We start from the raw sequence: 14577 nt of genomic DNA, 5'->3' as shown, positions 1-14577 counted from the left end.
ACAAGCAGGGTTTAAATAAGTATTTAGGTATTATGCAAAATACTTATTTTCTGTGTAATTTGAGTATTTTCAAATAATGTGGCCAAAGTCAGTTCAGGCCAAAGTTCTATTTCAAGTCAGGCCAAAGTTCTATTTCAAGTATTTAAATAATTTCCTATAAATTGCTTTTCATTTTAAACTATTAAAAATGTCAAATTAAAATAATACCTCTAGGACCAGGTTCAAATGCATGGTATTAAAATATTTGTATTTGAAAATACAATTGTCTGCATTTGACTATTTTCAAATACTTAATAAATGTATTTCCAAAATACATTCTAATATTCAACTGCTTGTATTTCCATAACAAAAACATCTAAATACCTACTTCAAAGTGTATTTGAAAGTAATTGAAATACCCAGATCTGACAAGCAGTGTGCTCCACAGACCACTGAGCTAATGATGTTGACTCATTATGTGCTGACTGGATTTGCTTGTCTCAGATGTCTTAGAATGTTGTTGTTTTTCCAATGGAATCATTTGGATTGTGGCTTAAGGTGCCTTGTTGTGGGTGTCATTCTCTCTGTCTTTGCAGTTTCTAACTGCTGTATTCTGTGATCATATAGCCAAGCTCTTTGTAGATGAATTTGAAACTTGTTTCTCTGGTGTCTTGGCCCTTCCTACAATGTTATGATAAGTTATTATGTTATGTTTGTCATCATGCAGAAATTGTGGTTCCTGGTTTTTCCTGAACCCAAAGAAAGCTACAGAATATATAGAATAATACTCCAAAATTAGAACTGTAAAATTGTTCGCCTAAGAAATGTCACCCAAAGATACAGGTCCATTGTACTTTTTAGTGCATCCCTGGGAAGGTTGTCATTTTATAGTCATTGAAGTATATTCTTGATATACCCTGATGTCTGTATTTTGTATAATTTTTGTTATTATTATTATAAATAGTGTTTGTTAGAAGTGGTTTTGTGAAACGGACAGAATATTATAGGATAAATCTAGTGTCTTTATAAAATCTAAGTTATTTGTTTAATTTCAGGGGGAAATATTATTATTTTTATGAACAAATGTCCAGCATAAAAACAGAAAGTGATCATCCCAAAACGAGTCACTGTGTTATGTTCACAGTGTAGGCCTACGCTACCAGTTTGAACAGCACATCACAGAAACCCTAAACAAAAAAGTGCCTAAGCTCACCAAATGTGTGCTCTGGATTTCAGCTTTAGCATGTCGTTTCACAGGCCATGAAGTTCATATGTAGGCGCTACTTGGTCAATCCGACGTCTGCATTGGCCGTGCAGCATTTACAGCGGTACGGCCTCTTCAGAAGTCAGGGCATTCATACTTCTTGCGCTTCGTGGAGCAGCGCAGAGCTGTTGTCAAGGAAGTGAGCTTGTGTTTATACAGGACCTCCCGCCCTCACCATCTACCGTCAAACAATCATGTAAATGCGGAGCTATATGGAGCTCTCCATTGTTACAGAATTTGAGAGGCTACGGCGATGCAGTACAGAGCTCATTTTGGCCTCTGCATTGCTCCGTAGGCTCCGCAATTGCGTCACATCATCCATACGGTGCGTCCTACCACATTTTCAGATCAAGCATAAATTGTCGCTACCTATTAAAACATGTTAATCAATTTATTTTTTATGGTGGTCACAACGGTTGAGTAAACATCAAAAAGAAAGCTTGGTTCTTTATGTTCCAATAACAATGAGTGGGGGAATGTACGTGTAAAACTCACTGATATTTGATTCCAAATGAGCTCTGTTGTACCTCTGTCATTTGTGCTCATACATCAGATGCTCTTCACATGGGTGCCCCAGCTCTATTTTGGGGATACAGTGGTTTTCTACTTAGGCCAAGCTCTTATTTTCATCCTTTACAGGAAACTGGTGTGTCCTTACTGAAGTACTACTTATAGATTTCTCTGAATCATTTACTTTTGCAGGGAAATAAAGTAAAACAAACATTCTGTCATCTTGATGTAAATTTGTGGCTTGTTTTTCTTTTTAACCTGAGGTTGAGGAACAGTGGGAGAGTGTGTAGCACTGACCTCCAACCGGACAGGCCTGAGCTGTTCTGTGTCAAATGTCTTTGAAGTGCTGTGAGTGCAATTCAAGTTGAATCCATGGCCGCTAGTGCCCCACATCTTGTGCTACAGGGAACAGGCTCCCTTTTCTCCTCTGTCTCCTGTGGTCTGCAGGGAAGGGGACAGAGTCACAAGTTCAGCAGAAGGCACGGCGCTTCCGGTCAAGGAAAAAGCCAAGGGGGACCTGCTGAGAGTTGACCAGGCTTTTATAGTGTTTTTTTATATGGTGTGGTTTCTCATGCTGGCCATGACAAAATGTAGCCTACAATTGACAGAGGCTCGTTGTCCAAGCATGTTTGGATATTCAGCAATGAGTGCAAGTTTCTCACACAGGGTCCAAGAGAAGGTTAATCTATAGTACATTGGTCAATTTGCCATCATTTAGAAACATTTTCATAAACGGGTATTGTTCTCAAACTATTGTCCTCAAATGTTCTGATTTGTAATGTATGTGCCATACTAAAAAAAATTGCATCAAAAATTATATTTTACACTTTTCAAAATCCCCAGTTTTGTCAAAAATGCATTTTAATGGTCAGCCTATTGGTGCTGAATCAAGGTTGTGTGGGGAATGAGTTTCTCTGCTGATCAGATTTGTTCACAATGACCATGAATTTGCCTGGCAGCACTATGTCCCATTGTTAATAGGAAAGACTGCACCCCGGTCAGAGCTGTAGAGACAGGTTTAATGCATGCAGGTGCTCACCTCCCTGATGACCCACTGTTTGGAGAAGTGCTTCTGCATACAAACTAGCCATGGGACAAGCCTGTGTGCATACTGGAGACCTCATTGGTCCTGTAAGCTTCATGTGGGGATTGTAGGTCGAATGGGAGCAACTCATTGAATGAGGCTGCCTGTCGCCAGAGCAGGGTAGAGGAGGAAAGCTGAGTCTCCAATACCACTGAATAACATCGCCCTTAGTGCTGTTTAGGACAAATGTCCATCAGCATCCCTAAAATCTGCGCTTAGTGCGCTATCAATAATAATTCATTTACAGAGACTTTAATATGGGGAAGATAAAACCTATTATTCTGATGTTTTTGTGTGTGATAAATCACTGCCATTATGACCCTCATCGAGAGAGAGAGGGAGGGCGAGCGAGCGAGAGATATAAAACGCCTGACATTTTCCCCTGTCACCACAGGCAACTGCTTGGAGCACGCTTCTTAGTGAAAGGTGAATTCCTTTGGGTGTGTGGCACAGAGCTTTTCCCCTCATCTCAGATGCTCAGAATAGAATGTCTCTACCTCCTGCAGCCCACCATATTGTCATTTCCCCCACGGCTTATGCGGCCTCCTTATTTCCACATGCAAATTCCGCTTAATCAGTTGCTGCTGTTTTATATTTACATATCTTTAGTTAAAAATTATGTAAAGAAAATATAAGCTGTGCTTTGTTTTTCACCCCCAGATTGCATAAGTTTACAGTAGAATTGTAGACGCAGGCTATAGTTGTGAGTGTACTCAGACAGATGATCAGTGTGTTCCAGGCCAGGCAGGGCTTTGAAGGCCAGACAGGGGGGGACAGTGTCTTGCTCTCAGATCTTGGAGGAGATTGATGTGAGATCCAGTGTGGAGCTGTGAAGGTCTTGGCAGGCAGCGTGTCACAGAAGGTGGAGCTCATTAAAGGAACGTCGTCCTCATGAAATGCCACTGTCTCCATCTCCCAGAAGAGGTGTCAAGACCTGTTATCTAATGCAGGAGAACAGTGCCATTAGAGGGTGGCTTCATCTGAGTGTTACCATGGCTTCATACTTCAATTAGAATATAACCTTTCTAATGTTTAGACTGCAAGTCAGTCAAGAAAGAGAGATACTACCTTACTGGAACAATGTTCTGTATCCCTGCCTGTACTTTTTAGTGGAGCAGTCTACTAACAGAATAACATAACAAGCACTATATGCCAATTGAGACACCTCAAGTTAACTGGGAAGTTAAGCTTTCTAAGCTTTCAACTGAAAATCTTCACCTGTTTATGACATGTTAACAACACTGTAATAAAACTGTCATGAAACAGCAGACAGAGAAGTGCTTTTCCTCTGGTTGCTAAGGTAAGTGTTGCTGTGCAGCAGTGGTGGAGCCATCAGTGCTCAGCTGCCTCCAGGCTGGATGATCTTAGAGTGCTAACCTGATTAGCCCCAGTCTGCTAGCCCCCTCCATCTCTCTACAGCCCCTTCTCCTCTGTATCATATATCAGCCGCCCGCCAGCCAGCACCACTTGAGGAGAGTGTCTGTCTTCCTTCCACTTTGGACCTTTGCTTAACAGTTTCCATGACAACATCCAATCCCCCTTCATTCCAAAACACATTGAGTGTCTGTTGTCTTTTCTGCCTGCTTTTCTCCCTCAAAGTCTCAGGACTGATCCTCCAGCAGCTGTCAGGTATGGTACTGTACAATGTCCTCAAGTGGCCTCATAGGACAACTGTTGATCACTCTGGAGTACAGATACTTACCTCAATTATTCTGTATCCACCCATCTCTTGTGTACACTTTACCTATGGCAAGTGGCTAAACCGTCTCTATATCCCTACATATGCCACTGGGTTGTACAGCTGCTGCCTCACAAGACCTTTATATCCCTAGTGGAGGTGAATGTGCCATAGCAATCCTCAGCACAGCAGATCATCTCCATGTTATGTGATGTGATGAATCATGTGTTAAACTAAATGTTTTTCTCAGCTCAATCCCCTGAATTTACACCCCAGCCTAAGTGTTACTCCCTTTGAGTCACAGTAGGACAGGCAGTGACTAGCATCAATCAACCAAAATCTCAGACAGAGAAGATGGAGAGCGCTGCAGAGAGACAGATTTGGGACATGTCAATTACTGCTTTATCACCAGAGCAGACAGCCAGCTCATGGATGTGACTTTTACAATGATGCAAGCAAATTGAATATGCGAATGCTTTGTGGGATAAATTAACCTAATGTGTTGAATGGAGTTCGGGCAATCTGATACAGTACATAACAACTTAGTCCCCATCGCTCTGTCTCTCATCTCTCTCCCGTTCCCTCACGCACACACACAAACACACAAAGCTTCTCTTAATACTCAAAAAAATGTATACGTCTGCATTTTAAGGGCAAGAAAGCACATTAGCAATGTAGCAGCTAAGAGTTCTTGGAATCCTGGAGATGTGATGTATGTGACATTTGCATGATTAAGTGGGATGATATTCACTCTGCTCTCTGGTTTTCAGATGAAGTCCCTCTCATCTCTATAGCCACAGGGAAGGGGCCAGCCAGTACACTGATGTTACATAATCCCAAGGAATAGCCAACCGGAGCGAGAGAAATTGTGCATAGTGTGATTGATTACAAACCCTGAACTCAGCATTACTACCATCGCACTGACAAACAAACCAACATAGTGGAAGAAAAACAATAAACATTGTCATCTTTTTTCAGTAGTATGTCCACAAAAGATCACCTTTATTTACTATTAATTGAGTAAGCACACAACACATTACATAAGTATAGGATGGGGTCCATTTTACGAGCTGTTTGGTTGAGGGAGTATGTATTTGCATTAAGTGTCACGTGTTTTTGGTTAAAGGATAGTTGAAATCATTGCTGTTCGCAGCTGAGTTGATGAGGTAGACATTGAGACACTCATAAACAGAATATCATGTTATTTAAATGTACCAATGCAATTCACACACACACACAAAACAGGCCTACTCTCAGATCTTTGAAATAGAGACAATACACACAGCAATCTGCCTAGTGCCATGTATAGACATATTAGAAAATGTGTTCAACTCATAGGTCTGGTTTCCTAGACTCAGATGAAGCTTATTCTTGAACTAAAAAGCACGTTCAATGTAGATTCTCTATTGATAATGCTTTTTGATTCGGAGAAGGGTTAATCTGGTAAGGGAAACTCATTATGCTAGTTGGAAAGTGGGAGAGAGGAACAAATCTGAATTAGTAGTGCTGCCATGGCCTGAAAATAAAGCTCACAGGTGATTGAAAGGAAAGATCAAGTGAGATCTCCTTTAGAAATGGTAATGAAATGGTTGTGTATTCAATGCCAACAGACATCCTTTTAGGGATCACACATTGATAATATGGCAATTATACTGATTGAGGAGAAATGTCTCTCTTACATTTATCATGACTTAAGGATAAAAGCTCACTCATCAATACTTAAAACGCTTAACAGCCTTGTGCTGCAAATTAAAAGAAAAATATATGGATTTTACATAAATGTTGTGGTTAACGTAACAGTTTGAAAAAACTGTGTTCGCAATGGCATATAGTCATTCACATACGTAAAACACTTGAAATACAAAAATACATTGTATAAAAGTCATCTCAGACTGAAGCAATATTCACCACATATCAACAGATTGGATATACAGTAGTGTAGTGTTATTATTAAATACTTGGTGTATTATAGCTAACTTGGCATTGTGACTTTCAATGTACAGGAAGATAACGACTGATACACACTGTATAGAAACATATAGGTAAATGTGTTCATAGCAGCAAAAAGGACGTACACATCTCTAAGTATCATCTCTATCATCTCTAACTGTCATCTCTAACTATCATTGCTTACTATTTCAGGTAGGATGTAGTGAAATTTGTTTATCAATAAATGCTTTACGGTCGTCCACAGAAAGATACTCCAAGCTCCAAAAGCTCTTAACTTTGCAGTACTATGAGCTAAATAGGGAAAGAAAAAATGTATGAATAAATCCTGGCTTTGTCAATTACCTACTGGGTCCAAAAAGCCAAAATAGATTACTACTATATTTCTGGCCTGTTTACAACATATGATAGCAGTATTTACAATATATAGATACAGTATGTGGTTCAACACCACTTTACATTTACAATTAGTGAAAACTGAATGAGCCTAAACTAAGTCAAGCCCAAAGACCCTCAAGCAAATAATCTACTGTTGAGTTCCATTACATCAATTAGCTAGAACTCAAGAGAGGAGAATAACCATTTATTTTAGAATAAGTAACAGTCAGTTGAAGCCTATTGAAATATTATGGTAATACGCTTATGGCAACGTGGGCTTTACAACCTCTACTGTCAGAGGAGAGGAGAGTGCCACATACACATTTCAGACAAAGGTGCACATGGACACCCTAACAGTCATAGAGATCACATAGAAAAGCTTTAGAATACATGAACAGTTCTTGTCATTTTCTATTGAGCATCATCAAAAGTAATGTGTTTGTTAATAATACCAATGGCTTTAAGAATCAAGATGACCTCTAAGGATTGTTACACTCCAGGTCATGGACACACACAGAGAAAGGAGATCATTAGTATGTGCCATTATCAGGTACCTAGCTTAACTCAAAGATATAAAGATAGAATCATGACAATCACTCTAAACAATAATCTTGGACATACTGTACTTTTGTGATCAATGTTTCTATATCACTGGTTTGATTTGGGAGAGGGCCCATATCGTAGCTGCCCATTCCAGCCAAGTAATACAGCCAATATAGCCAGTGTTTGACAATTGTGTGACTCTAAGATACATCACAAAAACCACCACAATCATTGTAATTACTTGAGTAGATACATCAAGGCATTATTTACAAAGCAATTTCAGTTATTACCTTAATTTAACCCTATGCTTCCTCTAATATGAGGAACTCAAACTGCAGACCAAAGATGGTTGACCCATAACATCCCCACAACGTTATAGCAGCACTCTGGCAGCTACAACATCCACAGCAAAAACAGTTAACTCTGAACACCAGGTGATTCGACCATTATTTGTTGTGTCAAGTGTGATAACGCCATTCGTTCACCATATACAGCAATCAAACCTTTATGCTGTGAGTTATACAACCTTACTCCATAGCAACCATGAGGGTGATAAGACAGCAACTGGTAGCAGACCCCAAGCGTATGTTTCAGTCAGTCTTGTGTTCTCCGTTCTTGGCCCATCCTCTGCTCATGGCCGCCACTACAATGGTGTACATGTTGAGCCAGGCCTGACGCAGCGGGGCTGTGTACCCCTGACCCAGACTGCACTGCAACATGTAGAGAAGGGACTCCCCCACCACCTGCAACATACACACACATGCATGCAAATATTCTGAATATTGGCATAGATTGATAAATTGTTGCAAGTTGTGTTTCTTAAAAGTTGTAAAGTGTACAGTACACACAGTATGACAGTAATGTATTAGAGTGAGTGATCAGAGTGACAGTAGTCCTACAGCGAAGGACTGGGTGTTAACCCCGACTGCCTGGTGCTTCTTCCCCAGGTTGAGCAGAAAATCCTCCAAGGTATGGAGGTTGTCCAGGTGACTGACTGCTGCATCGATCACCAACATTACCTGGACACACAAGCACACACACACACAAGCACGCACAAGAATGTACGCACATACACACAAACACACACAAAACAAAGAAACGTGAACATACACCAACATGCAGCAAGAAGTTAGACATTTCCGTGGATTTGTTTCCATGAATTAGCCATTTAACTGTCAGTTTTAACAGTGATGGGCTGTGCAAAGTTACCTTTGTGACATGGTCCAGGAACTCAGGGCTGGAGAGGCAGTCTTGTGTGGTGCCACAGTTTGTGTTGTAGTGGAAGAGGTTGAGGAGTGCAGGCTCTAGTTCAAACAGTCTGCACAGACACAAAACACAATGCAGTACTGTAGGTGCAGATACTGTAGATACACGTAGTCGTAAGTCACACAATAGTTATGATTTTAATGTCTGGTGTAAGGAAATAGGACTGTCGGCAACAGTTCTTCTCTAGCATTTGTTTTAGTAGCAGCAGTTCCAAAATAAAGACTATTGCAGCCAGTCGCCAAGCAACAAGTCAAGCCTCCAGTCCCGGTATAGGGAGTGTACGATGCAGTATCTGTGTTGGTTAAGTGTATTTCTCTCTCCAAGTACTGTTTACTATGGTGACTATATTATTTACACTATGTTTGCACTATGCCGGGATATTTTCAGTGTATACAACTGCAAATTGTAGTGAATGGTTAGATTTCAGTAAACTTTCTTACAAAACAAAATGCTGCAGATATCAACAAACACTCTGTTTAGGTACACATACAGTAAAGGCTGATATACGAATCACCATGAAATCTTCATGGAGGAACACATGCAACTTCTCCTAACTCCTTTATTCCCTCCATTCCTAACTGCTCAAATAAAAAGCTTTAGGTCAGAACTGTACCTGGAGAACATGATGACTCCGTGTGGAACTTTGTTCTTGCCAAGACTCTCCCAGCTGACTCGGATCAGCTCCTTCTCTTTCTCTGTCAGCTTCTCCATGCCCAGGGTCGCTCAATGTGAGGACTAGTTCTCGTTGCAGGAATACGCCAACCTCTTTGCAGGATCAGAGGAAAAGCCTCCGGTCTGGGCAACCCATTACACTGTTGTAGACTCGGCTTGGGAAACCTCTGACGACCCACCTGGAAACTAAGTGTAAGTACAAGAGGGAAGACATAACATAGAAAAACCAAAACAATAGAAAGAGGAACTTATGATCGTTGTATATCCCAGCATACCTTCGTTGTGAGACTCTTTTCTCCTCACACGCTACCTGTCTGTGCCAGGCTGTGGAGTCTGTGTGTGTGTGTGTATTTGTGTGTGTGTGTGCAGAGCTGCTTTGGCAGGCACCCTTGTGCACTTACTTGCTCTCTTGCTCACGGTGCATTCAGAGAGAGACAAGTCATCCGCCGCTCTTATCTGTCACACTGACTGCTGTCTCTGTCCCTCCCCCTTTCTCTCTACCGCTATGCTCTCTCTCCAGCGCTGTGGATTTGTTCACCCCACTAAAGAAGGAAAGATTTCTCTCTTTTTATCTGTTGAGTATGTGATGAGCTACAGCTCCTCCTGCAGGTGAACCAAGGGCTGTCAAAAACATCAACCTCCCCATAAATAAACAAACACATATAGGGCACACCTTGACTTGCACTGTCACCTCCAGAGGAGGGTGAGAGGAGCTATAGGAGGACAGGCTCATTGTAGTGGCATGGAATGGAGTCAAACATGTGGTTTCCATATGTTTGATGTGATTGATACCATTACATTCATTCCATTCCAGCCATTGCAATGAGCCCACCCTCCTATAGCTCCTCCCACTGTTCACCTCATATAAGGTTAGAGGGCAATGAACTAATGCAGGATAAGTAAACAGTTAATCATAAGCATGATGTTGCATAATGGGGAATGTCAGACCCCAATTGGGGGCCAAAATTAACATTTTAGAGTTGTTCTTTAACCTTGCTATGAATCTTTCTAACATCAGATAGTTTTATGCCCCAAAACTACACTGAATGAAACTCTGTAGTGCTTCAACCACAAACACTTAATCTGGAGCACTTGAATAATGAAATGTGTGGGAATTTTTATATTGTAGCTGAAGTAATAACAGACTTGAGGGCTCCACCTTTGCAAAAGTACATGGTTATTGTTTAACTGCTTGGAGAGGCGTCTTCTCAGACACTCAGATGACCAAGTCTGGTGGCCAAACTTACAGCATGTCATTACCCCACATAAGAGATGGGTTTTTTCTCAGCCATGCTATTGCCTGTTTTATTGGAATGCTTGCTCAACCGTTTCATTACATAGGTTTTTGCCCACACCTTTAAAGTTAGGATGTAATTAAACAGCCTTGCCCTACTATTCTCTGGGCTAGAGAGGTGATAGTGTTGTATTCCATATGATCTTATGCTGTTCGCCATGGCATTCTCTGTGTTTATAGTAACTTCTGTATGGAATACCCAAGATGGTACAAAGCAGTCTCCTGCTGGACCACTGGGGGGTGTAAAGAGGGGAAACATGGTTTCCATGACAACCTCACTGGAGCCCTTGAACCTCTGTCATGTGATGCTTGAGCTCTCTTGGAGGTGACTGTATCTGTCATTCAAGCATCTCCAACCGATGTGAACCTGGTTTGATTGATGGGATTTCAGCTGATTGATGGGATTACAGCTGGTTTGATTGATGGGATTTCAGGCCTACTGTACAGTGTAAAAGACCATTTAAGGTCACTCAATGACTTCCATAGCCATCTTAATCCGAATACAGCCAAACATTTGAGGTGGGACTTCACATCACGGTTCTGTGATGAAACCCTCCAAATGACCATATAAGCTGGTCTCCATGGAGACAACAAGGTATGGCTCTGGAATGGGTCCTTGCTATCCGGGATCCTTGGGACGTCACTACCCCATTGAAGTTGCAATGTAAAATGGTTATGGTAAGGGTCAAGGTTAGGGTAGGGATTAAGGTTTTGGTTAGGGTTTAGGGTAGAGTTGTCCCTAGGATTCCGGATAGCTGTTAGCCTTTGGAATGGTGGCCGGCTGCCAGCTACAGTGTGTAGGGATCTGCTGTCAGCTTCTTTGAGTGTTTTTCATCAGCCAACTTAAAAAATGATATCCAGTAATGTACATACATATTCAGATATTTCCATCTGGTTAGCAAAATCCCATAAATACTTGGCTGTAAACTGCTTCAGCTCACAGTGGAGGCCAGTATTAAACCCCATTTGACGTGGAAAGTGCACTGACATAACTTTTGTGATGGCAGATGAATGTCTAGACCTATATACTTAACTGGCACTGTGGCTCTTGAAATAGCCAGAGACCTTAACCAAAGCATCAGAGAAATGTCAATTTCTGACGTTTCCTGTCCTTATAGGACCTGTCCATTGGCAAAATATTTATGGCCTTGCATGACAGATTTAATATCGTACTATAATATCCCTTAGATCACTGTCAGCACTTTGATTTATCAGTGAGGGATGACATACTAACTACACCAGGACCATTCAGAATCTGTAGTATTGTACTGTAGGCCTATGTTTTGTTTTTAAACTCTTTTTTTCCATCTGGTTACTAAGTATCTGTTCTCCTTTGTAATGCCACGCGTATCCCGGCAAAATTGTATAAAACCAAATAAGCCTTTGATAGTCAGTTTTAATAAGGTTGAAATATTAATATTCCATAATACCCTGCCATTGTAAAATTCAAAATTACTTATAAATATATAGTTATATAAACCTTTATTCATTTTCTCACATTTGCTCCAGCTAATATCAATTTAAAAGCTCCAGAGGCCACATGTCCCTGTTTAGAAAGGTCATAATCCATAACAAACATGACAGACAGTCAAAGACTGGGTCAACATAGTTAAATTAGACTAGAATTATTTTAGAACATAGTGCTCTTTGAAACAAAATGGCTATATGGAGTTCCATGCCGGGTCGACCTTTTTGATCATACATTTATTTCCACTCTGGTTTTCACGCTCTCTTCCTCTACCTCTTCAATTTTCTCCCAGACGTCTATGTTTCCATCCCTAAATCAGACATGTCGGGTTAGAAAATGTCTATATTGTAATTACATCAACGTTTTGCTTGGCTGCAGTATTTGTCATCTCTTCACTAAATACTTTATGACAGTCTCCCTGTATTATGTAATGCAACATTGTATAAATTACCAAACCACATGGCGTCCTTGGAGTTCCAGCTGCAGTGGTATTCCTAGTGGTATTACATATTGTATGAATACAACTAACAGTTAGTGGGTAGACACTCTGCTACACACCCTTGTTGTCATTGTAGGTACCTTTTCTCCATGTTACTCTCAATACTTCGGTCATCACAATCGTCATCAGATTTAAAGATCGGTGTCATTTCAAACTCTCATTCAAACCAGCTTCCCTCTGCATCTGCGTCAGCCTTGGCGTTTTTCTAGAGCAATTACATCAAAAGCAATGGAATAGAAAAGGGGCAGTTAACAGTTCAAAGGCTCTTCTCAAGTGTTTGCAATTCCATAAATGTAGTTTCCAGGTCATTGCAAGCCCATAAGTTTACCTGTGACACCTGTTCAAACAGGTAAGGACGGTCAGTGACTCTGGTCTTCATATCCTGTAGCTCCTTCTTATACTCTTTCATCCTTTGTTGCTCAGACTCCCTACAAGTACAGAGCCACAGACACATTAGGTAAATAAATACAGTACAACTCTTTAATCAGTCTGTTCTTTTTAGTATTCATCTAAGGAATTTCCATGTACTCACCGGTGCTGTTTCAGCTTCTCATGGTACACCTCTTTCAGGCTGCTGTGAGGGTCCATGACCTTGGCACGGACAGCCACTGTCTTCTTCATGGCCTGAGACCTCATCCTGTGTTTCCTCATAAACTCTGCACTCTCCTGCTCCGTGCTCTCCCTCTGCTCCACAGACCTTCTGATGGACCATAGGACAGAGAGAGTAATACTCATCTTTACTGTGATCTGTGCGAATGAAAGAGACACATCTGATAGTGAAGTTCACAGTTCCCTCTTACCTAATTGCCATACAGCGTTTCCTTGCTGCATCTGTAATGTAGGTGGGAAGCGTATCTGTAGACAGCGATGTTAAACCACCAAAATAATTGCTTCTCTTCAAAAAGGCACTGACTGTGGATTCCTGAGAACAAAAATAACACGAGGAAACAAACCAAAGCAACAAACATATCATTTCTATACTGAACTAAGTTATATTTGCAGAGTGCTACAGTAAGCTCACTTGTTCTTTTTCAGAGCTGCTCCTGCTTGTTCTTGAGGGCAGGGTTGATGTCCGCAGGTGGAAGGTCACATCTTTCCTCTTGGCCCTCCTCAAGGCTTCCCTGTGGAAAGCCTTGTGCAGCCTATCAAGGTCAGGGACCTGGGAGGTGGTCTGATCCAGGAAGGCCAGGACCTCCTTCTTAGTGTGCTGGGAGCTGTGAGGTTCAGGGTTCTCAGTATGAGTTTGGTTCTCTATAGGTGCTGTGGACTTCCTCAAGTTCTCCTGGGCCCTCGGCTGGATGCATATCGTCCTGCGCAGCTCCTCTGCAGAATTCAGTGAGAAAAAAAACTAGATTTAGAGAGGATAATAATACATTTATAACACCATTTCCTGTACCTTAGCAACATCTCAAGAGATATTTTTTTAGGCAACTCACCTTTCAAATGCTCAGAGACTACAGGGTCTTTGATTGCTTTAGGTATTGGTTTCCTGACATTGGTGGCCTTGGGTTTTTGAGTCTGTGTCACCGTGCTTATCATTTCCATCAGCTTCTCTCTCTTCTTCTCATCTCTCTCCAGGAAGCTGAAGGGCATCTGCATGGAGAGCAGGAAGTCCTTCCTCTGTTCATGGCCTTCCTTCCTCTCCCTCTGTCGCACCTGCATCATCTCATCATAGAGGTGCAAAAACACATGGACAAGCACAGGAACAGCACGGAACTTCCTCTGACACTCCGCCTCCTCTTTCTCCTCTTTACTTAGTTGGTGCTGCTCTGTTTCTGTTGGCCTTGATGCTGAAGTTGCTGTGATCCTCTCTGTGTAACAGTTGTGACGGATGCCCAGGCTGCAGAGGATTTGATAGACCTCTACGATTGTCTGACCTGTTGAGAGGTCCTGGAGTACTAGACCACCTGTCGACGCCTGCTGACAGCATAGAGTTCTGCTGGATCCTTCTCTCCAGGCCCTCTCTCTGTCTCCTCTATGTCTCCTGCAGCTGCT

General features: G+C 41.5%; 1 protein-coding gene across 1 annotated transcript; it reads right to left on the bottom strand.

Annotated features, from left to right (window-relative positions):
- Nucleotides 1-5484: 5484 nt before the first annotated feature.
- Nucleotides 5485-9854, bottom strand: LOC120059886 (neuroglobin-1). Its single transcript, XM_039008954.1, has 5 exons — nt 9597-9854; nt 9263-9500; nt 8593-8701; nt 8283-8402; nt 5485-8126 (listed from the first exon to the last, which is right to left on the bottom strand). Exons 2-5 carry the CDS (start codon nt 9358-9360, stop codon nt 7974-7976), a joined length of 480 nt encoding a protein of 159 aa, XP_038864882.1. The 5' UTR covers nt 9361-9500; nt 9597-9854; the 3' UTR covers nt 5485-7973.
- Between the last annotated feature and the right edge of the window lie 4723 nt (nt 9855-14577).

Source organism: Salvelinus namaycush, chromosome 15 (assembly GCF_016432855.1).
Source record: "Salvelinus namaycush isolate Seneca chromosome 15, SaNama_1.0, whole genome shotgun sequence".
Taxonomy (NCBI): domain Eukaryota; kingdom Metazoa; phylum Chordata; class Actinopteri; order Salmoniformes; family Salmonidae; genus Salvelinus; species Salvelinus namaycush.
Note: the sequence above shows the minus strand (reverse complement) of the source record. Positions and strands in the feature narration are given on the sequence as shown.